The 27,541-nt window shown below is 37.3% G+C and overlaps 1 protein-coding gene across 1 annotated transcript; it reads left to right on the top strand.

Annotated features, from left to right (window-relative positions):
* The first annotated feature begins 3,484 nt into the window (after window positions 1–3,484).
* On the top strand, window positions 3,485–27,541 carry ARGLU1 (arginine and glutamate rich 1). Its single transcript, XM_012440959.2, has 4 exons — window positions 3,485–4,073; window positions 11,926–12,151; window positions 14,440–14,523; window positions 26,712–27,541. Exons 1-4 carry the CDS (start codon window positions 3,727–3,729, stop codon window positions 26,874–26,876), a joined length of 822 nt encoding a protein of 273 aa, XP_012296382.1. The 5' UTR covers window positions 3,485–3,726; the 3' UTR covers window positions 26,877–27,541.

Below are 27,541 nucleotides of genomic sequence, written 5' to 3' on the forward strand. Positions count from 1 at the left end.
ATTTATCGCAGTTAATAGCTAACCCATAGGGTGTCAGTGGACACAAAACAGTCAAGGTGCCTGGAATTTGGATTTTGGTGGCAAAATATAGTTGATAAAGAAATACATGAGAAAATAAAGTGAGTTCAGGGAGTGTGAAATATCAAGATTTTGATAATTATACTATAAAATGCAGGCACAAAATGTGTGTGTCCCTCATTCCTTCAATACATCCTCAGAGATAATCCCTGGTACATTAGGGCTTTCATGCACTTTTTTTCCATTCCTTTTTTTTATTTTCTGGAGGCAGCCAAAAGGCATGGCCAGAGCCTGAGCAGGATAAATATCTTCCTCTTTTAAAAGCTCCATAATCCCCTATGGACCTAAAACCAATCCCCAGTGCTCTTACAAGAAGAGAGATGCACAGTAAAGATGGAAACAGGTACTAAAAGCCAAGGAGTGCCAGCAAGCACCAGGAGCTAAGCAAGAAGCAGTGAACACGTTCTTCCACAGAGCCTCCTAAGGAGCCAACTTTGCTGACATTTGATTTTGGACTGCTGGACTCCATTACTGTAAGTGAATAAGTTTCTGTTCATTTAAGACATCAGTCTATGGTAGTTTGTTAGGGTGGCTCTAGAAAATTTATACACTAACTCATTGGAAATAACTACCTTTAACATTAAATAGACATCATTCTGGATTATATAGATAAATATATATATGTAATATACATTTATAAGCAAAATTCCACATGTATCTATCATATCATATATCCACACCATATATGGATATGTAACCCATATATATCATTCCCAATGGATAGATAGGTACAGATATGTACTGACAGATGGTTAGATTGACAGAAATATTTCCCTTATAATGGGGTAATTCTACAGATTCTACATTAAGTGTGATTTTATTTGAGTGTATCTGAAGAAAAAGAATAGATCTATCCTTCTATTGCACTGTTTCCTATTTTTGTGGTAAAATCTTGTTCAGTTTATTCAATTTTTCATAGGGCAAACTCTTACTATTTGCTATGGTCTAAATGTTTGTGTCTCCTCTCAAATCCAGATGTTGAAATCTAATCACGAATGTGATGGTATTAGGAGGTAGGGCTGTTGGGAGATGCGGGTACTGGGAGGTGGGGCTGCTGGAAGATGGTGGTATTAGGAGCTGGGGCTGCTGGCTCTGCCCTCATGAATTGGATTAGTTCCTATCTTAGTCCATTCAAGTTTCTACAACAGACTACCTCAAACTGGGTCATTTATAACCAGCAAAAATTTACTGCTTACAGTTCCAGGGGGTGGGTTGGAGGCGGTGAGCCCAAGATTAAGGCACTGGCAGATTCAGTGTCTGGTGAGGAGGCCTCACTCTTTGTTTCATAGATGACTCCTTCTTTCTTTATCTTCACGTGGTAAAGAAGGAGTGAACAAGCTTCCTTTGGCCTTTTTTATAAGTGCACTGCTATGGCTTAAATGTATGTGTCTCTCTAAAATTCTTATGTTGTAGCATAATACCTACTGTAATGACATTAAAAGCTGAAGCCATTTGGTAAGTGATTAAGAAATGAGGCTCCACCCTCTTGAATGAGATTAGTATTCTTACAAAAGAGGTTGACAGGAGTGTCCTAGTACCCCCCACCACTTTTTTATTTTTGTTTTGCCCTTTTGCCTTCCATCCCTTCCTTCATGCGAGGACACGGTGTTCGTCGCCTCCTGTGGACCCAGCAACAAGGCACTGTCTTGGAAGCAGAGAGCAAGCCCTTATCAGACACTGAATCTGCTGGTACCTTTATTTTGGACTTCCTAGCCTTCAGAACTCGGAGAAATGGTGTCTGTTATTTATAAATCACTCAGTCTAAAGTATTCTGTTATAGCAGTGGGTATGGACTGAGGTGGGCACTAATTTCAGTTATGAGGTTAGAGCCCTCATAACCTAATCAATGTCCCAAAGCCCCACCTTTCAATACTATTGCACTGGTGATTAGGTTTCAATATATTAATTTGAGAGGACACAAACTTTCAGACCCTAGAAGTGCTATTAAAAGAGAGCTCAGAGAGCTAGCTCGCCCCTTCTATCATGTGACCACACAGTGAGTAGGTGCCTTCTGTGAGTCATCTGTGAATCTCCGGGTCTTCACCAGAGACCAGATCAGCTGGCACCTGGATCTTGGATTTCCAACCTTCAGAACTGTGATAAATAAATTTATTGTTTATAAGCTGCCTAGTTTATGGTATTTTGTTATAGCAGCCCACACAGACTAATACACTGCTCTTCTTTGTTTCCAAGTTTTCTTGATTATTCATTACGTGATCTTCCATATAAAACTTTAAATTATTTAATTAGTTCTAAGACACATATCACCAAGAGAATTTGGGACTCTCATGAGAATTGCACTAATTTTGTAATTTGACTTGGGAAGAACTGGCAATATTTTTGATATTCGCTGCTCATCTAAGAATACAGCATGTTTTACATTTACTAGGGCCTTATTACCGTCTTTTCAGTAAAGGTTTATCATAAAGATTGTGTAACTTGTTAAAGTTTATTCCTAAGTATTTTATGGTTTCTGTTGCCATTGTGGAGAAAATGTTATTTCATTTTTAATAGGTTTTTGCTTATTCAAAGGAACAATTTTAATTTTTCTATTTAGTTAAGCTTTATTATTTATCTATAATTTTAAAATTATTTTAAAATTGAGGGACCTAGATTTTCAAGGGTTCCTGTCATCTGCAAATATTAATGTTGCCTTTTCCTTTTGGGGCGCAACAGTGATACAGTTTGTTGTACCACATAGGGATGCGGCTTTTTGTCGATAGTGTTGCGAAGAGCTTGCTAGTTATGTGCAAGGGCTTTGCAAAACATGACGTAGGTGCACGTTCCTGCTCTGTCACCTACTAGTTGTGTGACCCTTATTTAACCTCTGTGGACCTCAGGGTCCTCATCTCTGAAACGGGGATGACAGTAGTACTTAATTCAGAATTGTAAGAATTAAACACTTGTAAATACATTAAAGCATTTAGAACGCACATTAAGCCCTATAGTAAGCATTAGATTCCATTCATCAAAACCTGCTGCATACTTGAGCTCCTGCAAGTCTCATAAGCACTTCAGAAATTGTGGTATCTCCAGTCTATGAATGAGGAAACTAAGTTGAAGGCAGCAAGTGATCAGCGCAGGGTCACTTGTATATACATTTTAGGGGCTGCCCCACAAGACCAGCTCCTAAAAAATAATGCAATCAATCAACTTCTGCGAGGCAGGACTTAAATCGCACTAAAAGGTGTTTAATTCATTCAACATGGCGTTGGCATTTTACCAGGAAGGGAAAAAAAAGTACACTGAGGCAAAAGCCAGGGTCTCCCATTTATTGCATCTCAGGCTTCTGCCAAAACCGACGGAAAAAAACGAGTGCGCTCGGAAGCGCCCGCTTACATTCGGCAAAAATCGCTAGGGGGCGGGGCCCACGCTTCGGCACGTTCCGCGCAGGGCATTGTGGGAAGGGCGGCCGGTGCAGTCGTAGCTGCCATCTTAGGGTTGCCGTGCGCTGCGGTTTTCTCGTTGGAGGCGGCCTTCGTTGAGACTGTAGACGTCGGGAAAGGGCACAGAGTCCGCTGGCCAACAGCTTTCCTTTCTCCGGTCTCGGTAGGCCCTCCATCCCGCGTCCGAGGGCGGAGGCGAGGGGAACCGGCCGCGTGAGGGGCCTGAGGCGAGCGGTAGTTAGTCAGAGCGTCGCCCGGAAGGATGGGCCGGTCTCGGAGCCGGAGCTCGTCCCGCTCCAAGCACACCAAAAGCAGCAAGCACAACAAGAAGCGCAGCCGGTCCCGGTCCCGGTCCCGGGACAAGGAGCGCGTGCGGAAACGTTCCAAATCTCGGGAAAGTAAACGGAACCGGCGGCGGGAGTCGCGGTCCCGCTCGCGCTCCACCAACACGGCCGTGTCCCGGCGCGAGCGGGACCGGGAGCGCGCCTCGTCCCCGCCCGACCGCATCGACATCTTCGGGCGCACGGTGAGCAAACGCAGCAGCCTGGACGAGAAGCAGAAGCGAGAGGAGGAGGAGAAGAAAGCGGAGTTTGAGCGGCAGCGAAAAATGTGAGTGTCCGCGGTGGGAGGGGCCGGGGCGGCGCGGCGCGGGCCGGGAGAATGGCGGGGACGGTGCGAGGCTGGGGACGGGGAGCGGGAAAGGGCCACGGAGGTGGCGGAGCGGGGAGGCTTGGCGTTTGGAAAGCCTGGGGCGGGACAGACCCAGTTGTTGTCCGGGGTCTGGGCAGAAATTTGAGGGTTTGGGCAGAAAGGGCTTAAATGGGAGAACGCGATTTTGGCGCGAGGGAGGAGTGCTGTCCCGGAAGTAGGGGTGGAGTTGAGAGTGAAGTCCGAAAGCTGCGTCGGCGGGGAGGCCGGGAGCGAGCTGGCCTGCAGATGTGGAGGGTGGGGAGCGTTTCCAGGTCGACTTGAGAAGGAGACAGAAGGAAAGAGAAGGGAATTCACCTTGACATGCGAATCATAGCTGGCCAGAAGCATTCTGTTGAGGCTCGAATTTGGTACAGGTTATAAGTACTCTCGGGAATCATACGCTTTAGGTGGTCTGCCAGAAAAATGCCTTCTCACTTTAGTGTGTTCCTGTTAAGTTGTCGGGGCTGCTTTTTTTCCCCTCGAGCCTACACCCTCACCCCTTTCTTGAGATGTTAAAAAAGGGAGGGAGGCACAGACCTTAAGTGTACAGTGCGATGAGTTTTTTGATCCTTGAATTCACCTGTGTAATCATCATCCCAAAGCCTACTTTTTTTTTTTAACTTTATCTTCCTCTAGCAAACACGTGCAGTTTTGTTGTTTCCCTTAAATTGTACTACTTCAGAAGACACTTGAATACTTGTTTTTATTTTGGCGTTGCTCACATGAAGAGTTTTTATTTAATGAAAACTGGAGTTACAATGTGTTTCTGAAAAAGCTAGCTGTCATGTATTTCTGGCTATGAAAATAGATATGGATAATCCCAAACTAAAGGAAGGTTTGGGTTTTAAAATGTAGGGATTTGTTGTATGTTTTGCTTTAAGATCATCATACTTTGGTGCTGAGTATTCAGTTCCCAAAAACTACATTGAAAAGTAGATTTGAACAGTCGTACTAACTCCTTATTTAACCAGCCATTCTTGGTCAGTTCTTCAGTGAATATTTAGAAGTGCTCATGAGGCAGGAACGTTACTGAATTTATGATTTTTTTTGAGGCGAGTTTATGTGTCCCGAATTGTCTGGGAGTTTTGTAGTTTTCTGTAGTGGAATTCTGTTAGGTAGGTTTTCCAGCACACACACAGTTTGTTTCTAAAACCAAAGTTACTAAAAGGTAGGACTGGAGCACTAATAATACAGAGGAAGCTGTACCTGGAGCTGTTTTGCTTCCAACATTCCTTTAAAACACCTGCAGCTCTCATTTTTTCTGTACTTAGAACTGTCAGTGGCATATATGAAAACACAGTTAAAGTAATTGTTTCACATTAAACCTTGATTTTATAAAATCCAACTTTTGGGTCTGGAACAAAGCCCTTAGCTGTAAAGCTCTTAAATATCAATGGATGAACGTATGAATAAGACATTGCTGAGATAATTTCTTCATGTGAAAACAAAAGAGATCTTCAAAGAGTAATGACTTGCCTTTTACTAGAAAGCTAAGATCGGTAGGAAATATGAGAAGAAACTTGGTATGCAAAGAATAAATAGAAGCATTTAGCAAGTTTCACATGGACAGCAGAGAAGAAATTAAGGAATTAAATAATGGGAAATAAAGGAGCTATATATAGAATTCTCTGGTTTGAGAGAAGACACAAACTGGCAATAGTATTTAGGAGGGAGAAGGGGCCAGGGCTAGCAGCCACCCGTACACTAAATTCCTGGGTGCCATGCAGTGGGCATTACTTAGTGTATTCTGATGCCTTGGAAACAATGCAAAAGAAACAGTGGGAAGACTTAAGCGTTGGAGCTTTGGGAATGGAAGGAAATAGTTTTCAGTCTGTGTATCCTGTTGGTTAGTTTATTCATTTGGCTAATGTTTATTGAGCATTTAATAAGTGTCAGGCACTGTGCTAGGTGCTGTTAATATCAAGATGATTGGCCCTTCTCCAATTTCTTGATCTAGCTCAAAGACAGATCATTAAATAGGAATGACAGTAATATAAACTGTATAAAGAAACTGTCCTGTGTGGGTGTCCTAAAAAATGAGTGGAGGATATAAGAATATGACAGTGTCAGGCAAGGTGTAGGACATATGTGGATCATAGAGCCTCCTCCCCCAACTCCTGCCAAAATAAAGGAAATGGGGGTGGGAGCGGGGGGAATGGTCTTAAAGTGGAATAGTCAGGTGACTGTTGACTTAGAACATAAAGTTCTGTAAAGACTTAAGTCATAGAGTGACTGGAGAGGTAAATAGAGGCTGGGAATCATGGTAGGGTTGTTATATGTCATATTAAAGAGCTTGGATTTCATCCTAGAAACAGGAAGGATTTTAAGCAGGTAAATGACATGGTACCTTTTTTGTTTTGATTGTTGTATGGGATGGAAACTTTTAGTTAAGAGTTGGGTACAGGAGTTTACACAGGAGTAGTGAGATTGGTTATCAGAAAGGACAAGAGGGACAAATTTAAGAAACATTTAGGGTATATTAAATGAAATGTAGGACTTCAGGAAAAGAATGTTAGTTCTCATATTTATAGTGTGGCTATTGCAACTTATCTACCAAATGTTTCAGTAATAACCAAGTGGCAGGTACTGGTTAAAATGTCAGAAACTTTGTGAATAGTGGGTAAGGGAGAGGGAAATGGTGATAAGAGAATTTCCACTTGGTGCCTTCACTGTGAGGACTAGTTTTGGATATACTGGACTGAGTTTATCCAGAGTTGATAATGTGAGACTGAAGCCTAGCTAAGAGGGGCGTCATTGAATGTCAGTGAAACCTTGAGAGTATATGGAATGACCCAGGGAGAGTGTGGAGAGAGAAGAGTGATTCATTCAAGGGACTGAAAGAACCTTATGATATATCTGTATTTGCAGTTGGAAAGAGGAAGAAAAGCCCATGGTGGAAACAGAAAGGAATATGATAAGAATGCATAGTGTCAAGTGCTCTTTGAAGAAGTCTAGTTAGATGGAAAGAGACAATAAAATAAGAGTCAACCATTGGGTTTAACTAATTAGGAATTCTTTGGTAAGATTGGAAACCTTATTGGTTTACCACTTACAATTCTGAGGTGTTGAATAAATCACCTACCTCTGACCTTGTTTTTTAATCTGTGAAATGGAGATTATCTGTCTTGCTTATTGTGAAAATTAGAGATAATGTATTTAAAGTATCTAGACGATAGGTGGCATATAATGGGCCTCAATATGTAATGTTATTTAATGTAACTTACATATATGGAGCCAGACTGAGCCTTGTGAATTAAGACATGATCTTAAGAGTTGTAATCTTAATTCTTAAAAGGTAGGCCTTTACATTTTTAAACACTGTTGCCCTCAGTTTTGAACAGGCAGTTCACATGGTTCAAAATTCAGTTTAAAAGATCTCCCTCTCATCTCTGTGTCCCAGCTGTTCTGCGTGTTCTTCTCACCCCTCCCCTACGCCAGTAGCACCATTTTCTTAAATGCTCTTTTGAGATGCCTGCATGCATGTTGTATTAACTGTTGAAAAAGTAGCTGAAAATGACTTGCAGCAAATCAGGAAAATGTCAGTGGCATAGTAATTTACTCTAGCCTGTAATATCCCTAGTTAGAATATCCTCAGTGTTCAACTACATGACAGATTAACAGCCTTCTAGATTAGAGTATCTACACTGAACTGGGATCAATACGAGTGATTCTTAGAAATAGAATATGTGGACAGCTCATTGTGAGAGCAAAGAAGAGCTTTTAGGAACAAATTGAGTATATGGGACCGCATGTTTTTGGAGGTTAAGGCTCCAACACAACATTATAAGGCCTAGCTGATGTTAAGAATGTGTATGTATTTATGTATTTATTATTTTTGTAGAGACAGAGTCTCACTGTGTTTCCCAGGCTGATCTTGAACTGACCTCAAGTAATCCTTCTACCTCAGCCTTTCAAAGTGCTGGGATTACAGGTGTGAGCCACCATTTACCCAGCCTATACTTTTTTTTTAATTCTTCTTCTTCTTCTTCTTCTGTTGTTGTTGTTGTTGTTATTATTATTATTATTATTATTATTTTGGTGGTTAGTTCTGTCCACTTGTCTTTGCCTCTCTCATTTGTCCTGCAGAAACCAGTGTAGGGTGGTAGTATAGTGCTTGCTTGAGATCGTTAGCTTTGACATCTACCTAGGTTCATTTGTCCTGCAGAAACCAGTGTAGGGTGGTGGTATAGTGCTTGCTTGAGATTGTTAGCTTTGACATCTACCTAGGTTCAGAGAAACAGCTCAGCAAAATCCAGTGTGCTTGAGTCCAGAAACTTAAGCTCCTTGTTTTTAGTTTCCTCAATAAAAATGAGATACATACCCACTGCATAGAAATAATTACGTGATTTAAATGATGACATGATATATAAAGCTTTTGGCTCAATATTATTTGTTACCTACACAAGTAAATACTGTTTGCTAATAATTATTATGCGATTCCTAGAAGTAAGCCCCTAGTATTGAGTTCCTACATTTTAAAGATGTTTTTAAATAATGGTGTCAGTTACTCTGTATGGAGTAATACTCTGTTAAGTGCTGGAGTCTTGCTGTTCTGTTTTTAATAGTTTCCATTTTAAAGTTCATTGTGAGTAGTGTTTTTAAAATACCTGAGAGCATGAAGAAAATGGGACCTAGTATTAATGGACCATTTCCACTTAAAACCTTGAAGATCTTGGTTTAACGCTTTTCATCAGTATCACGTATTATTGGCAGGGGAATGGATATTCAGCAGAGGAGCACGAGGAAAAGATTAGAGAAGAGAACATCATGAGGGTGACAACTACTATAGCAAGGGTTTTAAGGAGTGAATAGACTTAGATATTAAGATGACACCTATTTTGCAAGACACGAATGACCCACTCAAGAACGTTCCAGTGTCTCTTATGGGAGTAGGCGTAATAGTGGTTTTATTATTGATTATGATGATGAATTTGCCATCAGTAAAGGTGAATACATGCTTGATTCAGTTGTATATGTGTTGTATATATGTGCTCATTGGTTTGCTCAATTAAGTGTTTAGTGAGACGATAAAATTGAGCTTTCCTTCAGCACTGGTTCTAAAATGTGATTTAAAATTTTTCTGATTACTGAAGTAGCATTTTTAATTTTACCAAGAAAAACAGCAAAAATTATATTCTTGCTAACACTTGTAGGCAAACAGTTTTGCTCTGGTACCCTGAAACCTGCCTGTTGCATGGATGGGATGCCTTGCAGTTCCTCCAGGAACAAAGGGAGATGAGCAGCCTTGTGCGAAACCGCACTAGGTCATTTTTCATTCTCCAGTGTTTCAATTGCGCATAGGTCTTTCCACTTGCCCACCCTTTGGGCCGTAAAGTCTGAGCTGTAGTTAAAATTGACTCCTTAACAGCAGAGCAACCCACAGCCTTCCTGTATTGCCTGTTATCTGGGCCCTCTGATTTGGTGTAATCGGTGGAAATAGAAGCAGGGAGCTGACACCATTCTGATTTGACTTTTGCTGTAAGTAAATTTATTTGACTCATTTTCTCCTTACTGACCAAATCTGTGGCTGAGGCACTGTAGCCATAGTGATTTTGCCTAGGGATGGGCTTAGCTGTCAGAAAAATAACCCTGAGTATTAGGTCTCTTCTACCTTCACCAGATTCCTAAGTTAAGTTGGCAACTTTCTACTCCTAGGGCCTTCTTTCTGCTTTGTGTGGAGTTTTAATTGGAACTGTGTTACATTATCTTTTTTTTTTTTTAATAGTACTGTAATCCACTTAGCATTGCTAATTAAAAGTCACATTGTACAGTACTGGTTTTGAAATTTTTAATATTAAGTTTCTTCTTAGGCTTTTCTACATTTACTAATTTCAGAAGAACCAACTAGCAAGAGTGAGTATGTATATACATTTTAAACTATTATGAAAATTTACATATACACAAAGGTAGATGATTATTATTTTTACCATCATTCTTGTATTCCCATTATCCACATTCAATATTAGTCAGCCTCGTTTCATTTATTAGTTCTCTTTCCCTTTGGATGAAGTAGAGAAACAACATTTTATATTGAAATATAGTTTAATTTCTGTTGAAATTGTTGTCTGATTTCCTTTTATATGTTCTTGGTGATTTGATTTTTTTTTTTTTTTTTTTTTTTTAGTAGTGGGGAAGATATCTGCTCTCATACTGAACTGTTGTAGATAAAGGCTTACTGAAACCACTCATGTACTGTATTTAATTGGAAGTTAAGGCAAAGGGGCATAGTAAGTCTTAGACTTTCGTATCTTTTTTAAAAACTTAGTTTTGGAAGGGGAAAGGGAAGTATTTAAGAAACAAACAACAGATTCCTGAGAATGAGTATTGCAAACATCTAGGCCCTTAAAGGAAAATACGCTTTCTCAAGTACCTACTGTATCCTTGACAGAAGAGTGTAGAAACTGAAATGCATCAGATTGTTTAAGACACATTGGTGTTAGTGTGTTATCACTGTGAATAAGTAACAGGAGTTTGAGAGCCCTTGGGTGAGAATTGAATCATCCCCAAGAATAGAGTAGAGTTGAAGTGGACCGGGGTGTTTAAAGGTTACTTAGAAACTGTAAAGTCTTTACTAAACATATAAATTGAATGACTCTCATACGTATGTCAAATGAGTCATCAAAAGATAAAGCTTGCAGATTTTATTTAATTTTCAGGGTTGTGAGAAAGTTGGAACATGAGTTGGCCTCTTAGGATTTAGACATACTGGAAGAGCCTCAGACTTTATTCATTCTGCACAAATTGTCTCAGAGTGCTATTTAGTAGAAGTAATATGAACAATATATGCAATATAGAACTTTCTAGTAGTCATGTTAGAAACCAGTGAAATTAATTTTAGTAGTTTATCCAAAATACCATTTTTAGCACACAATCAAAAATAGGAGATCATCATTTATATTCTTTTTCTTCATACTAATTTTCAATTCAGACAGATAACATATGATTAGTGGCTATCACTGAATATCATTGGTATAAAATGTGCAGGATTTCCACAGTGGTGCCTTGTTAAATGTCAGTAATTTCAGCATAAAATTTTATTTTGAGTAAATTGGTTTATAATATCAAAATGGGATTGGAGTAATTAAAACTGTAGTAGCATGCTTTATTGAACTTTTTCTGGTAATAAAAATTTTTTTTACCCACTTTCCCATTTCTAGAGGAGGTTTTAATTGAAAACTAACAAACGGAAGAAAAGACAGTGAGGAACTATGAAGCTCTTATATCAGTTCAAAACTTAAGTTGGTCATATTTTCAGTAAAAACTATGTACTATTGCTCCAGCAGTCTGAATCTCTTCAATCTGTTTATTCTCTTTTTGCTTAGTGGGAAATGAATTTAGCCAGTCTGAGTTGCCTGCTACATAATTTCTCCTTACTTCTCCTTAGCTCAGCCCCAGACCGAAAGGATTAGCAAATGAACAAATCCATATATTTTAACAGCATGTCCTCTGATTATAAAGTCGATAACAGAAGTAGATTTTCTGTTTCAGATTAATCATTTCTAAATTAGAACTAATGAATTAGGCTCTTTGTATATACCTGCCTTCCTGTGTTCAGAATATGATAAAGGAAAAAAAAGATTTTATATTCATTTGAATTTCTGTATCAGTTAACATCTTGGTGTATCTCATTTCCTTAAATGTGACATGAAAATGAATTCTAAACATCACTGAATATCAGGCTCAATGGCTTGATAGACTTAAAACTAGTTTTGTTTAAACATATAGTTTTAAAAATAAACATCTAACTCATTTTTTTCTCTTTGTTTACTAGTCGACAGCAGGAAATAGAAGAAAAACTCATCGAGGAAGAAACAGCACGAAGAGTGGAAGAATTGGTGGCAAAAAGGGTGGAGGAAGAACTGGAGAAAAGGAAGGATGAAATTGAACGGGAAGTTCTCCGAAGGGTGGAGGAAGCCAAGCGCATCATGGAAAAGCAGTTGCTCGAAGAACTCGAGCGACAGAGACAAGCTGAGCTTGCAGCACAAAAAGCTAGAGAGGTAACGCTCGGTCGTTTGGAAAGTAGAGACAGTCCATGGCAAAACTTTCAGTGTTGGGTTCTGCCTCCTGCTCAGTTCAGAAAGAGATGGAATACAGACTATCTAATTCCTTTCTCGTCTAAACTTACATTGCTGCGAAAGTTAATTTTTTAGCCTATTCAGAAGTGCTGACTGATAACTTAAAAGTTGGAAGCTTTTATAAAACATATTCAAGGATACTTTTTGATTTAATGGAACTGGCTGTCTATTTGAGAAGTGTTTGAAACTTTTGCCATGGCTGCAGGACTTACATTCTTTCTTGGGAGGATGGTGGGGAGACAGGGAGTGGTAAAGGGAAAAGGTTAAAAATCTACCTGTGGTTGTATATTCTATTCTATCACTCTGTTACCTAGACTGTGAGAGGCTTTTGCCTTCAGTCAGATTAAAAAGAGCAGGGCCTAACATTGAGTGATAGCACCTGCTTTGATAAATAGGTTTTCTCACTCTTCTTTTTTTCCTTCTTTTATCCCTCACTCCCTCCCCTAAATCCTGCTTCAGCACAGTGGACTAATTCTAGCATTCTGATCATAAGGCCCTCCATTTTCCTAATGTGTTTCAAGGAATCTTTTTAGGAAAAATATCCAGATTATTCATCCACTTTTTTTAGTATCTACTAACAACTCCTTTTTTTCTCTAGAGAGTTATGAAGGAACAGGTTGTCCTTGTCTGGAGTCAAGCTAAACACATGATTTGTTTTATCAGCAGCTGGAGCAGAAGTTGAAAATGTCTTTCTGTGAGACAGTAATTTGCTACTGAAGCTTTATAGCTTGTTTGCACTGATTACTCCAGGATCCAAAAACTTGGTGAAAGTCACTGAAACACTCAAGGCAGATTACTTTACACCCCTGAGTGTCTATCACCATGGTTTGCATAATGAATATGAATCCCATTGTTGTGTGACATAGGAAATCCTGTAGTTGTATTTTCTTGAACTGAAATATTTGACTCAAAATAATGATGACTCATTGTCATTTTTCATCTTTGCATTATGGACAATTGACATACTAAATCTCTTTGCTTTCTGATAAGCTTAGCTTTTAAAATGCATTTTCCCTTGTCCTGTCTTTAACTAGATATACATGCTTATATTTATAGTGGGTTTCACAGACTATAAAATTGAATGTATGAAATTTTTATTTATAACAGTACTTTTAATGAAGAGTTTTTGGAGTAATGGTGCTGTCTTGTAGCGAGTTATTAATCATAGTAAGATTTTTTTCTCTTCATTTGCTTTTTTGTTTCATATTAACAATTTTTTTTACACGGACACAACCCTCTGACAGTCTTTCCAAATATTAAAATCATTTGAATATGTATGCTGTGATCTGAACACTGCCCAAACCATCAAGCAGTCTTCATACAGTTTGCATTATAAAATCTCATTAAATTCTCCAAGAAAAAATAAGTTGAAGAATTTTATTTCCTGACCATGCATCCCCTGGATTTCTGAGTTTCAGTTCAGATTGTAGATGACAATATAAGCTGCCTTCCGAAATTGTCAACATCTGAATGTTAAGTCCATTTTCCCCATGGAAGAAGCCCGTAGTTCCATGAAGTATGGATTACCATTTGTATTTTTCACTAACAGTAAATGTATTTTTCTTATTAATTGTTTGCCTTAGGAATGATGAATTACATTTTTTGTTCCTTCTTACCATAAACATCTGCATTCCTCAGCTCAGCCTTCCTTGTATGTTGTTTCTTTATAAATGGTTGAGCTGCTGATGCAGGTATTGCCAAGCTAACAGTACAAATCATTTTAAAGAGGAAGCTGGCGCGTATGGCAGCCGAGGAGCACACTCTGCAGGACACTGGACAAGACAGTAAATATTCAACTTTTAATGCTGATTAAAGGAGTATAGGTAAAGAATACGTAGGTATACATAATTGGTGAGACAAATATTCACTTTATTTATATTTTATATATTATTTTTTTAATTTGGTAAATACTATCCAGTTTTGTAGTTGTCCTTGTTGATTTGTGTGATATTAAAGTATTAGTAATAATTGCCAGGAAACTATCATTAGGGAGGGTTTAGTTGGTTGCTGTTTGGACTGGGAGGGATGATTTAAATTTAGTGCTAGAAACCAATTTTAGTGGCTGCACAGTTATCATTTATCAGACAGAAGGTAGCTATTAAGCTACCCTGTAAGTCATATCAAAAAAGTTCAGAGGAAGATTAGTAAATATTTATCAGTAAAAATAAACATTTTGTTTTTCTAACATCTTAACATATCCTCCCCTTTAGGAGGAAGAACGTGCAAAACGTGAGGAACTAGAGCGAATACTGGAAGAGAATAACCGAAAAATTGCAGAAGCACAAGCCAAACTGGTAAGTATAAAGCGTATGTGAAGAGTGTTTTGTATTTTGCTTTCTTTATTTTTCTCAGATTTTGTGGATTGATTTTTGCGCTCTGTAATTTGACTTATTTTGAGGTGATTCTCTGGACTAACTTTAAAGGCTCTTTGAGGCAAGGATAGGAATAATTGAGTAGATTTTTACTTCCAACCTGGACAGAAATCCAAAATTTGCAGTGATTTTAAAAAACAGGTTTTCTGGGGAAATTGTTTTGTTCTCTATCCCCAGTTTTTTCTTTCCTAACTTCATTCACATTTCTCCTATGCCAAAAAAACTAATAGCAACAACAACAAAAGCTTGGAGGTGTATTTCAATCAACTATAATATGTAGCATTTTTCTTTATATTCGTTGGCTTGTTACCAGGAGTAGATAGTATATTTTTGATAGTAAGTGCACCAGAATAATTTCCTATCCCTAGTTCATAATCTATCAAGAAATACAGTCTTTGGTAATACATAATATAGAAAGATGGGGGAAAAGCAAGTTGTAAGCTCCAATTACATGGTATAAAGAAATTTTTTGGTTATAAATGCACAGAAAAAACATCTGAGAGAGTCTAATTAGTTAACAGTGGACCCCATTGAGAGTAGTGGTGAAGAGGTACCATAAATAATCTTAATAGGAATGTAAAAAGTTAATGTGGGACAGTCGTTTCTAGAGCATCATCTTCTGAAAGATAGTGTACTCGAGGTAACAGATAATGCTAGAAGTATTTCAGATAACTTAGTGAGCATGGCACAATTGATTCTTGGTAAATATCACCTGGTATTTGTGAGGGCCATAATGAAATATATTGGAAAGCTATAATCTGCTTTTCCAAAGAAAATCTTAAAATCTGCTAAGGTAGCAGAAGCAATAGGAATGTAAAATGGATGAATCATTATGTTACTACATGCTTGTGAATAAGTATCTGATAACTTTTTTGTTTTGTTAGTGATTCTGTATAAGGAGAGAATCTCAGTGCAGATAGGAAGAAGAGTAAAAGTGTGAATCTGAATTCGATATTAGAAGGTTGAGCGTTGAAGGGTAAATACACTCTGGTCTGTGATGTTTCAGAAGAGAGGAAAAAGTATGACAGTTAAATCATTGAAGCAAAATTACTGACCGGATAGAACTACACCTCCTTTTAGGACATGTTAAAGAGATTGGATAGCTGTGGTGGCTTCAGTTTGTGGGTGGCCTGGAAGCTTAATGTGCCCTGCCAAGATCTTGATCCCTTCTGACCCTGTGGTAGCTAGAGATGGCTTGGCCTCCTTACATATTCTTAAAGTCTTCGATTTGCCCCCATGAAAATAAAAATATGACTTTTGGTGTGTGATTACTGGAAAAAATATTGGTAATCATAATCTAATACTTCTCAAATGGTAGTAAATGGCCAGTTTTTATTTTTTTAATCCCAGTTTGTTTCAGATTTGTACTTTTGCAAAATACAGTTAAGATGAATTACTAGAAAAATGAGTTCAGATTGCTGTAAAAACTTCTAAAAACACTTATTATTGATTTGTCCTGATTGGGGATTGATTAGTTTGTAGATCGTAAGTGGTCTATGGGCCATGCTTAACACTAGCACTCTTCTAGATCACACAGATTTACATTTGATCAGAGTGACACTTCTTGTTTTGTTTTGTTTTGTTTTTGAGACAGAGTTTCACTCGTTGCCCAGGTTGGAGTGCAATGGTGCAATCTCGGCTCATTGCAACCTCCGCCTCCTGGATTCAGTGATTCTCCTCCCTTAGCCTCTCTAGTAGCTAAGATTATAGGTGCCTCCCACCATCCCTGGCTAATTTTTCTATTTTAGTAGAGACGGGTTTTACCATGTGGGTCAGGCTGGTGTTGAACTACTGACTTCATGTGTTCTACCCGCCTCGACCTCCCAAAGTGCTGGATATGTGCCACCACTCCCTGCCCAGAGTGACACTGTTCTGATGGCATGTCTTTGATAAACTTCAGTAAAAACATATCTTAGGGAAAAAGAGGCTTGGATTTGAAAAAGTTGAGTAAGAATTTGAACATACTTAACACGTCTGCTTACAGTGTCCAATAAAGTTGGAAGCATAAGAAATTGATGATACTGGAGAAAAGTTTTTTATGTGGTTCTATTGGTAGTCCTATGCTGACAGGGAAAGTAGGATATTGTGTCAGAGGAGACAAAAAATGTATAAAGATGGCAAGGTACACATTGAGGCCCCACTTGGCACTTTTATTGCCTTTTTCCCTCCCCTTCCTCTCAGTTTTGAGCTCTATTCTTTAATCTCTTATGTGTGTTTATGGAAAGTATTATGTAAAATATATTCAAAGTCCTATTAAAGTATTGCTTGTAATGTGGGCAGATCATTGTTTTTGGTACCATATAAAGCAAGAAGAATAGGAAGGATTCTGGCCTCTAGAAAATGATCAATGAGGAAAGATGATCAAAGGTGTAACTGTTTACTAAAATCTATATTGAGAAAAGCAACTTGATGAAAAAATTAGACAAGCCATTAAATGCTTTTAAATAATTTAACATATTTTGGAAACGAGGACAACTCCAAAAATGTTACTAATACTATGGAAGTATTTGGTAAGTGGTACAGGTAATGAGAGATAATGACATAATTGCCCTGGGTGGCCTGGGAAACCTTCCTAGAAGGGGTAGTCCCTTGAACTGGGCCCTGATGGAGAGTTGGAAATTCAATTAGGAGGTGGACAAGAGTTTGAGGAAATGAAACAGGGCAAAGGCCTTTGGGGAAGTAGAATAAAACAAAGGCAAGGACATGAGATAGTGGGAAAAGTAGTTAAGTAGTAGTCATCCAACCTTATGTGTGGTAAGAAGTTTGTGTGGAAAGAGGATTACAGAAAAGACAGGTTAATAATTAAAGTGCCCTGAAAGTGGGCCCTGAAATGTTTAAGAGGGAGATTTCTTAAACATTTTAACTGCGAAAAAATAATACAACGATCCTACAGATCAGTAAAGAAGACTAATTTCTTAATTGAAAATGAGATTTATACACAAGTAGAATGAGAAGCAGCTACAATACATTTCTGAAAATTTATCTCAACCTCAATCGAGAGGCAAAGAAATTTCCCCTTCTTGTCTTTTTCGTTAACAGAACTCCCCCAAAGCCATTGTTTTTCCACAGTAATACAAAGAGACCTCTTTACATGATAATCATGGGAGTTTAAACGGGTATAACAGTTTCTGAAAATAACAGTAAATCAGTAAATATAAAAAACTTTAATTTTGCATCTAAGAATTTGTCTCATGAAATAGAATCATATACAAATGAATTTACATACAAAGATATTCTAAGATTATTTAAAATACAAGTGTCCAAGTTGTTGGATTTATTATTATTATACAGTGGATTTTTCTGTGGCCAAAAAGTATTTGCTAATTCAGGGGAAAAACAAAATAGGAGGTAGCTAAATACAAAATTTATATATCCAATATGATCCTGTTATTTTGAGAAACATACTTGCACATTTTAAGAGACAGAAAAAGAAGCCAAAATGCTAAAAATAGTTATCTCTAATTGGTAGGCTTATATGTAACTTTATACTTTTCTTCAGTTTGTACATGTTCTGCAAGTAATGTATATCACTTTTATGATCACATAATAGTAAAGAAATAAAATTTAAGCCATACTTTTGACTTTTAAGTAGGCTCTTGTGACAAAAGTTCACAGATTGAACCCTGTAATAACTAATAAGGAATGTGTTAGCCTAGCCGAGCTCACCCATATATGAAAATTATTGTCAAGTGCTTTAGACCATGGGTAGTTACTGTTTTTTTCCCCAATTCCACATTGTGTACCAAGATATTTCATTTATCAGCAGAGACAAAAAACATCCCAACCAACAAACATACTTTATTTACAAAGTAAAAGCATCCAAATATGACTCATCATGGCTTTTTGGCAGATTGTTCCATGTTCTTGAGTTAGTGTTGACAACATATAACTATCTTCAGATATTTGAAGGACTGTTAATATAATGGAAAATTTTAATCTTACTTTGTTAAAAATAGTGCTTAAAATTTTTTGAAGTCTTTTCCATGGTGTTTTTATGCTGTGCCTGGGAAGATCTCAGATAGTGTTCTGAAACATATATGAATTTTACTTTTTTCGAGAAGGAAACAGACTTAAAAATTGGGAATAGATTTTGCTATAGAATAAAATACTCTTACAGAAGGTTGTGTCAGCAGGAGGAACAAACCTTCAATCTATTCCCTTGTCAAGATGGTAAAATATAAACAATGCAACCTGTTTTAGTTAATCTGGTGTAAATGCCTAAACTATAATGATTGATAGTTTTTAACAAAATTATAAGTAACATTGGTCAAAGGAAGAACAAATTGCTTTTGATGGGAGATGGGGGTGTTCTTTGGGGTTTTAAAGTATATACAAGTTATCAATTTCTAGATTTACAGATCTCTTTACTAATGAAATAATATCCTTGTCACCCCTTGCCAAGTTCATCATGTTAAATACCACTCTGTGTCTCACCAGTTTGAAAGAGGAAAAAAATAATGCCATGTTTGAAAGTTGCTTATGTATCAATTGTGTATCACATACATACGTTTAAAATAAACCAGAGCTTGCTTTACAATAGAGAGATGGTTCTAGGAGTTCTTAGAAAAATGTAAGCAGGGATTTCTTTTAAATAAGTTTGTATGTTAGGCTGAAAAATGCCTTCTGTCCTCCCTCCATATAAAATAATCTATATTCTAATGCCTGGAATTTGAATGTGTCCATATATGACAAGCAGGGCAGGGCTTTTGTACATGCGATTAAGTATCTTGCAGTGGGGAGTTTATTCTGGCTGACCTGGTGGACCTTAAATGCCATCGCATGTGTTCTTACGAGAGAGGCAGAGGGAAATTTTAGCGTATTGCACAGGCAGGAGAAGAAAGCTAAGTAAAGACAGCAGAGAACGATTTGAAAATGTTGGCTTTAAAGACTGAAGTGATGTAGGCTGAAGCCAAGGAATCCTGGCAGCCACCAGAAGCTGTAAGAGACAAGGAACAGACTGCCCCCTAAAGACTCTAAAAGGAGCGTAGATACCCTGCTGACACCTTGCTTTCAACCCAAGGATACTGATTTCAGACTTTGTCCTCCTGAATAAATTTATTTTGAGCTATTTAGTTTGTGGTAATATATTACCTAGAAATGTAGAAGTGGTTTTGGAATTGGACAGTAGGGTAGAGTCTTCAATATTGAGTTACATGATAGAAAATGCATACATTGCCGTTAAGGCTGTTGACAGAAATATGTATTTTAAAGGTGCTTCTGGTTAGGGCTTAGAAGAAAATTAGGAACATATTATAAACTGGAGGGAAAGAGATGCTTTTTTATAGTAATAGAAACCTTGGCTGAATTGGGTCCTAAAGTTGTATGTAAGACAGAACTTAAGACTTTCTCATATTTTGCTGAGAAGAATTCTGAATAAGTTTTGAAGTGTAGTCTGGTTTCTTTCTGTTGATAGTAAAGTGGAAAGAAGAGTTAAATTGAAGAATGAACTGATAAGTATAACAAGAACCACCAGCACTTGATGTTGGGAAAATCTCAGACTATTCAGATGGTAAAAGATGTTCCCTGTTAGAAAAACTAGTTCTGGAAAGAAGGCCAAGGGTGTTGCTAGACAATCTTTTGTTAGTGTTGAAGAGACTGTGCCTAACTCAGGTTCCTATACTATCTCAGTAAAAGCCAGAAATAGATGCGATTATCCAGGAAAGATCTGTGGAGAGCTGTGTTTAATGATGTGACATGTAGGGGACCTCCAAGGTTTCTGAGAATGTTGTATCAGCAGAAACTGCCAACTAAGAATGAAAAAGGTAGATGACATGATGAAGGAAAGTGTCCAGACTCCTAACAGAATCCATGCACATAGGAAAAGATGATGTAAAGACAAACACAGAGATTTGAGCATATTGGCCTTGGAGTGTAGGGTCCACACACCGAGAAATCCTGGCAGTCACCAGAAGCTAGAAGAAGCAAGGAGTCGATTTTCCCCTAGAACCTCTGGAGGAAGTGTATCCCTGCCAACAGTTTGATTTTTGTTCCAGTGATACTGAAAAATTTCATCCAGCTGTGGTAATTCGTTACAGTGGCCACAGGAAATTACATTGTTGGAAAGAGAACCAGGGTATCTTACAGTAGAGCGAGCATTTATGTAAGTTGAAATGGCACAATACTTAGGAAAAATAAGGCACCAAATGTAAATGTCAGATGTTTTAATTTGAAGTGAAGATTTCAGTAAGTCAGGTAAGGATTTTCAGAGAGTGAGAGATTTGTTCCTGATTGTTAAGATTAAAAGTTGGTTTAAGAACTTATGTTAATGTATTTGGGACAGTAAGTTAAAAAATAAATTCCTGAACACTAGTGAGTGTTGTATTGGCATTGTGAAGGATGGTTTTGTAGTACATAAACTGGAAACACAAAGCCACTGAAGGCCAGTCAAAAGATGGAGGCTTGTATCACCAAAGTAGCAGTTCTTAGAAACTGTAAGGGAAAACTGATAAACTTGTTGAGTGAAGGGGTATGGAAAAGCCAGGGTGGTGTGGGACGGGCGAGGGGGAGTTTGTTGTAGGAACCAGAAAAAGACCCTCCTGATGTAATCATTCCTAATACACTCATGCCAGGTATCCTCAAGCATTTAAGGAAAACTTAGTGCACAGAATGGAGTGAATGAAGACAGAAGAACTGGTGAAAAGGGAGAATGTAGGATACAGAAGATTAAAAGAGCCACATCTAGATAATACCTATTTTTGTGAAATTTTAGAACAGAAAGTATAAAGAAAATCCCGAAGGCATCAGATTTTCCTAGGCAAAATGATAGAGCAGTCTCTCCAGAGCTCTCAGTCAGTGCTTTTTGTATATAATACTGCATACAAGCTCAACTTCAGTCACTTCCTCCTTTTGAAACAGTTGTCTTCACTTCAGGTAACTGAAATCCAAGGAAACGTTACCTGAGGTTGAAGTTTCAAAAAGGATTTAAGGTTATAAAGGTCACAAGAGGGGAGTTAAGAAGTAGGTGGTGGTATGAATTTAGATGGTAGCTAATGGTATTCCACAATGATGCTTTGGCATATTAGATACCCTAAGGAGGTAAGTGTCAGAATAAATATGTTGTCACAGGGATGAAGGGGATCCTTGTGTTTTGCACTTCTGTTATTTAACATTGGCATGTGGAATACCTTAGAAAAATTTACTGACATAGTTTACCAAGTGTCAGAACTAATCATATCAAATATATTTTTTTATTCCTTGGTTATCTAAAGTGGGATATACATTATAAAAGTTATGGAAGGGAAGATGATGAAGGAATTAAAATTATAAATGGCAGAGCGGATAAGGCTATCTTGGAAGGTTTAGAATGTGGAAATCCACATTTCTGAATAGTGGCATAGTTTCTGATTGTGCTGTATTTTATCTGTTTCTGTAATCACTCTTGATAAGAAATGTTTCTATGTTTGGATTTTAAAAATTTTATTAAGTTATATAGCGAATAGATTTTATTATCTCTGCTAAAGGGATTGTTGCTAAGGACTACCTTGATTAAATTTATAGACAGTTTAAGGAGGAGAATGCTTAGAAAAGTAATCTTTATAAAATCAGTACATCCTCTGGTTAAAGAATGTAGGGCAGAGATTACTGGGAGGGGTAAGTAGACCTTTTAACTATAATGGGACATTTTATTTTTGTGTATTTCTTTTCATCAGTCACTTTTTAGCTTGGGGTATAAGGTTGAAAGCTACCTTTGTGAGATTGAACAGGGTTATGGGCATAATGGCTAGGAGGGTCTGCCCCAGTGTAATGGTTCTGGTGTTGTGGATGTTAGCTTTCCCCTTGGCCTCCAAACTGTCCACCACATAATACTTGTTAGTGAGCTTAGTATTATTCATCTGTATAAATATGTATATGCATCCCCAACTCCCCCATCCAAATACTGCTTTCTTCTGCATAAATGTGAAACAAGCAGGGAGAGGAGCAATGGTTATATTCTATGACAAAGTTATCAGGAAAGAAAAAGTTACTGCAGAGAGGGTAGGGTTTAGGAAAATACCTATCAAGTAAGGTATAGCATCATACCACACTTACAGATGGTGGATCAACAGGAAACCAACTTTCATCACTTGCGAGACACTATATTAAATGAGAGATGACTGTTGTTAGTGTTTGAATAGTTTTTTTTATTTCGTCAAAGTGTAATTGAGCAAGTAGTTTAAAAGCCATAGAACAAAATACCAGTATTTGTATATAAAGACAGGATATTCACCACCTCATTTTAAAATCATTGCATTAAATACTTTTAGTAGGCACTATATGCTCAGCACTGGGGATTAACCTTGTTGAGCGGTAGTCCCAGAGAAAATCAACTCTTCTGTACATATGTACACACTTTTACCTCCTGTATTTGTAGACCTAAATGAAGAAACTTGATTCTTTACCCAATCTAAAGTACAGAATTAGTATTTTCTCTGAAGGAAGTTGCTTTACTTGTTTTTAATTAGGTAAAATGATCACATGGTTCAAATTTTGTTTTTTTTTTTAGGAAGAGAAACAGTGAAGTCCCTTTACCCTTCTTCCCGCATCCCCAATCCGCACACCAACACCATCTCCAAAAGGTGTATAGAGTTATGGGTTTTTTAAATCTTTTCAGAATGTTTGTAAATGCATATTCAGGCAGATACAAATGCATTAATATTTTAATTCTTCCTTTATTGCACAAAGGTAACATGTATATTTGGAACTTTCTTTGTATTCACTTAACAGTGTAACTTGGAGATTTTTCCTTTGCAGAACACAGGGGCCTCCTTTTTTCCTCTTTCTTGTTTGTGTTTAGCAGCTATACAATATTCTGCTTTGTATAGCTTCCATAATTTATTAGTGAATCCCATATTGGTGGACATTTGGGGTTTTTTCCATTTCTTTTTTTTTCCTATAAACTTTCATAATAATGTAACCTTGTAAATTTATTAATTTTGCATGGGTGTTCAAGTATATAATAAGGTAAATTCCAGAAAATGTACTTGCTGGCATAAAGTATTACGAAGATACAATTTTGATGGTGTCAAAAATGCTCTTTATATGATAGTGTATGTGTGTTAGTCCATTTTTTTGCTTCTGTAACAGAGATTGGGTAATTTATAAAAATTATTTGGCTCAGGGTTCTGGAAGCTGGGAAGCCTAAGAACATGGCACAGGCATCTGGTGAGGTCTTCACATGGTGGAAGACATCACATGGCGAGCAAGGTAGACAGAGAGGGCCCTAGAGAGAGAGAAGTGGTGGCCGGACTAATCTTTTTATCAGGAGCCCATCCCCACAGTAACCAACCCACTCTCCACTCGGGTGATAATAGAATTAATCCATTCATGAGGATGAACGCCTCATGGCCTCATCACTGCTTAAATGCCTCACATTTTAATACTGTTACAATGGCAATTAAATTTCTAATAATGAACTTTGGGGGACGTGTTGAAACCACAGCAATGTGCTGTCACACATTTGAATTTCTTGCTTACAGGGTAAAAAAATGGTATCTTTGTAATTTTAATTAGATTTCTCTTACGGATTAAGGTTGTGATGTTCTACTTTATGTCCTTTTCCCCTCACCCTCCAGAGTTCTAGTATGCTTTCCTAGGGTTGAGTTAGAACCTTAGAAGAAAGTGAGTCTGGGTGTTTATATTGATAAAATGTTTCTTAGGCACATGCACACATGCAAAGAACCTCTACTACATCTTGATTCAGTTGCACACACTAAGCTCTTACCCTAAATGTGTGATTTATTTAAAAAAATGTGATTTATTAAAACTGGATAAAGTGATTGGCGTATGAATTCACTAATGACAACTGGAAGCAGGTAATTCTTTTTGTTGTACTTAACAGTGAAAGTCTAAGGAAGAGAGTGGCTATTTGAAATGGATTCTGATATACAAGTAGGATTTCCATAGGAGGAAAGAATGGCATGAGCAAAAGAGGGGGAGCCAGATAGAATTTAGAAGAGTAGTAGGACCAAAGCTGGAGCCAGGTTATAGAAAATATTAAGTCTTACGGAAACATGCTAATTTAGGAAGTTAAACTATATGCCGTGGATAGTAGGTATCATTGGAAATTTGAGGACAAGAAAGAGTGAGCAATGGTCAAGAAAGGTGAGTCTGCCAGTGTTGTGTAGGATGGATTGAAGGACACACTGGAAATGGGCACCATTTTAGATGTACCAAAGATAATGTGCCCTAAACTGGTATACTGACAAAAGAAATCAAAGTAAACTACGTAGAGAATATGAAACAAGAATTAACGTGACTGAAGAAGAAAGAGATGAAACACAGCAATAGAATTTGAGTGGCAGAAGGGAAAGTGTAAAAGGCAGATTTATTTTAGGGAGAAAGTGGAAGAATTTAAATCTTGAACATGTTAAATTTTGAAGCGAGTCCTAGGTCTCCCAGGTGGGTGTGTCCAGTAGCCAGGTATTATAAATGTAGCATAGGAAAATGGTTTTAGAGAGGTGTATTTTAAGATACATTTTAGCTCTCTTGGATTTTCCACCTTGCTTACCTGCCAGATTCTCTGACTGCTTGTAATTCTGATCTTTGTTATCTCCGACCTTACTTGACTGACTTTGATTTGCCCCAACACCTGTCTTTTAGTCTTCACCACATTGCTGTCTACACCTCTTTTTGTTCTTCCCTTTTTGCTACTTAAGATAAAATTTAAAAATTTTGTGTTGCATACCAGAGTCCTGTTACCTTTTCCATTTTCCTCTGTCATAAAGCCTATAATCTAGTCACATTGCACTTTATTTTAAAAAAAATTCTCAATGGAGACAAAAGAAGTGATTGTGTGGAAAATCTTAGTGAACAGAAGAATTTATTTGAATAAAGAAAAAAGTCACTGATTTTGATAGTTTTTGACCATCCAGAAGATAATTCCAGTAGAATAATGGAGATGAAAGCAATGACCTAAAATTTGACTTTGAATGAGAATAGGTAGGCAGTTCAAAGGATGCAGTGAATGTTTTAGCATCACGTCAGATAGAGAGGAAAAAGGATAAATCATAATAATTGATACTAAAAATTCAAGGGTTAGAACAGGCTTTCTCAACTTTGGCACTGATTAGGCCATCTTTGTTGTGGGTGCTGTCTTCTGCATTGTAGGATGTGTAGCACTGTCCCAGTCTTCTACCCACTAGATGTAAGAAGTCATCCCCAGTTGTAGCAGCCAGAATCATCTCCATGCACTGCTTAATGTCCCCTTGGGGAGAAGGTTAAAATTGTGCTTGGTTGAGAATTGAAGATATGTGTATGGTATCTCTAGGAAGCATGAGAAGGGCCTGACTTTGGTAAAGGGGGAAATCTTCTGTAGAAGAATGCAGGAAAGAAGTTGCTTTAGATGGAAGGAATTGAATGTACTGCAGGATTGGAATCAGTTATACCAGTGTCTCTTTGAAATTAGATAGCACTTTATAGTTAGCCAGGTTCAGAAGGTTTTCTAATTGTTTTCTTCAGGTAATTGGGTCTATAGTGTTACTTGGTTGTCTACTGATACTATAATATAGTCCCTTTTTTTCAGCATGATTTGACCACACAAAAGCCCAAATGGAGATTTTTTTTCCTGTGTGGGTTTTTTTTTTTTTTTTTTTTGGTAAGTCCTTCTAACTATAAATATAGTAATTGGTAGATAACCTACTCTTTCAGTAAATCCATGCCTTGGTTTATAATTGATAATCTGTTAATCTGATACATGAAGTTAGAGATAAAAATAGGTACAGTACAAAATCTGTTGTGATCTCAACATATGATTTGTAAAAATTAATTTCTATTTCCAAAATGTATAAGTGCTTTTCCATAATTTGTTCGTTTATTTTTTATTAAAAATGAAAGGTAGGAAATGTAAATACAGTTAATAAAGTGTTCTCTTTTACTTTTCTCAATTCTTTTTTCTCTACCACTTAAACTATGTGACCTTAGTCAAATTTTATGACACATGCCATTGTTGTAAGTTGTCACTTGATAACTAAAATAATAAGAAGGCATGGAATTCATAGAAAGTCCTTGTTCTTACCCCCTTTTTTGCATTAAACACTTTTTTTGTAGATACATAAGAAGATAGGCCTGTTCTGGGGGTACATATGATAATTTTTAATACATTCATATCATTAATTTTTACCTTTACCTTTCAGGCTGAAGAACAGTTGAGAATTGTTGAAGAACAAAGAAAGATTCATGAGGAAAGGATGAAACTAGAACAAGAACGACAACGTCAACAAAAAGAAGAACAAAAAATTATCCTGGGCAAGGGGAAGTCCAGGCCAAAACTGTCCTTCTCATTAAAAACCCAGGATTAAATTGCAAACTGAACTTTTTACAAAGAAAAATGGAAAAACTTTGTATGGTAGCTTCATGTTGAAGTGGTTTTTTTGTTTTTGTTTTTGTTTTTTTAATTTGTAAAATTCGGAAAGTTAGCTTGTTCTAATAGGGGCTATGCTCTGCAATTCCCTTTTATTTTTTTTTTCTTCCACTAAGTCAAATCCTTATCAGATCATTGTTGTCTTCTAAAGAGTGATATATTTTTCACCTGTTTGGATTCTATATTAGTGGTCGGAGGAAGAGCAGATCACTTTGTGAAACTATGGATGGTCTGATAAGGCTTTTACTGACCCCACTGACTTCAGAGTTATACTCTGTTTGCTACATCATAATGCTGGTTTTGCTGACTTTTTGTTTTTTTATATATTTATAAAAAAAGAAAAAGTTGGTAATTGCATTGGGAAATTCCCAGGGTATTACTGGACCTATGTGGTGTATTGTTAAACCAGTGTCCTTGTGATACTGTTGCTCTTGATGTTCCTGATACAGGTAAGGAAACAGTTGGTCAACTCTGATACAAAATATATATACAGTTCAGTATTGTCTCTGTTCAGTTTGTTTTTATTTCATTGACAAAATCAAACCAGCATTCCCCATTGTGTAAATAAATGATTTTGCTGAATAAAGTAAAGTCTTAAATTCA

The sequence above is a fragment of the Aotus nancymaae genome, unplaced genomic scaffold, assembly GCF_030222135.1.
Source record: "Aotus nancymaae isolate 86718 unplaced genomic scaffold, 86718_ANA_hifiasm-v0.15.2.pri h1tg000044l, whole genome shotgun sequence".
In the NCBI taxonomy this organism is placed as follows: domain Eukaryota; kingdom Metazoa; phylum Chordata; class Mammalia; order Primates; family Aotidae; genus Aotus; species Aotus nancymaae.

Bases quoted from the DNA above. Each gene is read 5' to 3' on its own strand.
- ARGLU1 (XM_012440959.2), top strand. From the start codon at position 3,727: ATGGGCCGGTCTCGGAGCCGGAGCTCGTCCCGCTCCAAGCACACCAAA. The intron at 4,074-11,925 runs GTGAGTGTCCGC...TTTGTTTACTAG, and splicing joins TTTGAGCGGCAGCGAAAAAT to TCGACAGCAGGAAATAGAAG. The intron at 12,152-14,439 runs GTAACGCTCGGT...CCTCCCCTTTAG, and splicing joins CAGCACAAAAAGCTAGAGAG to GAGGAAGAACGTGCAAAACG.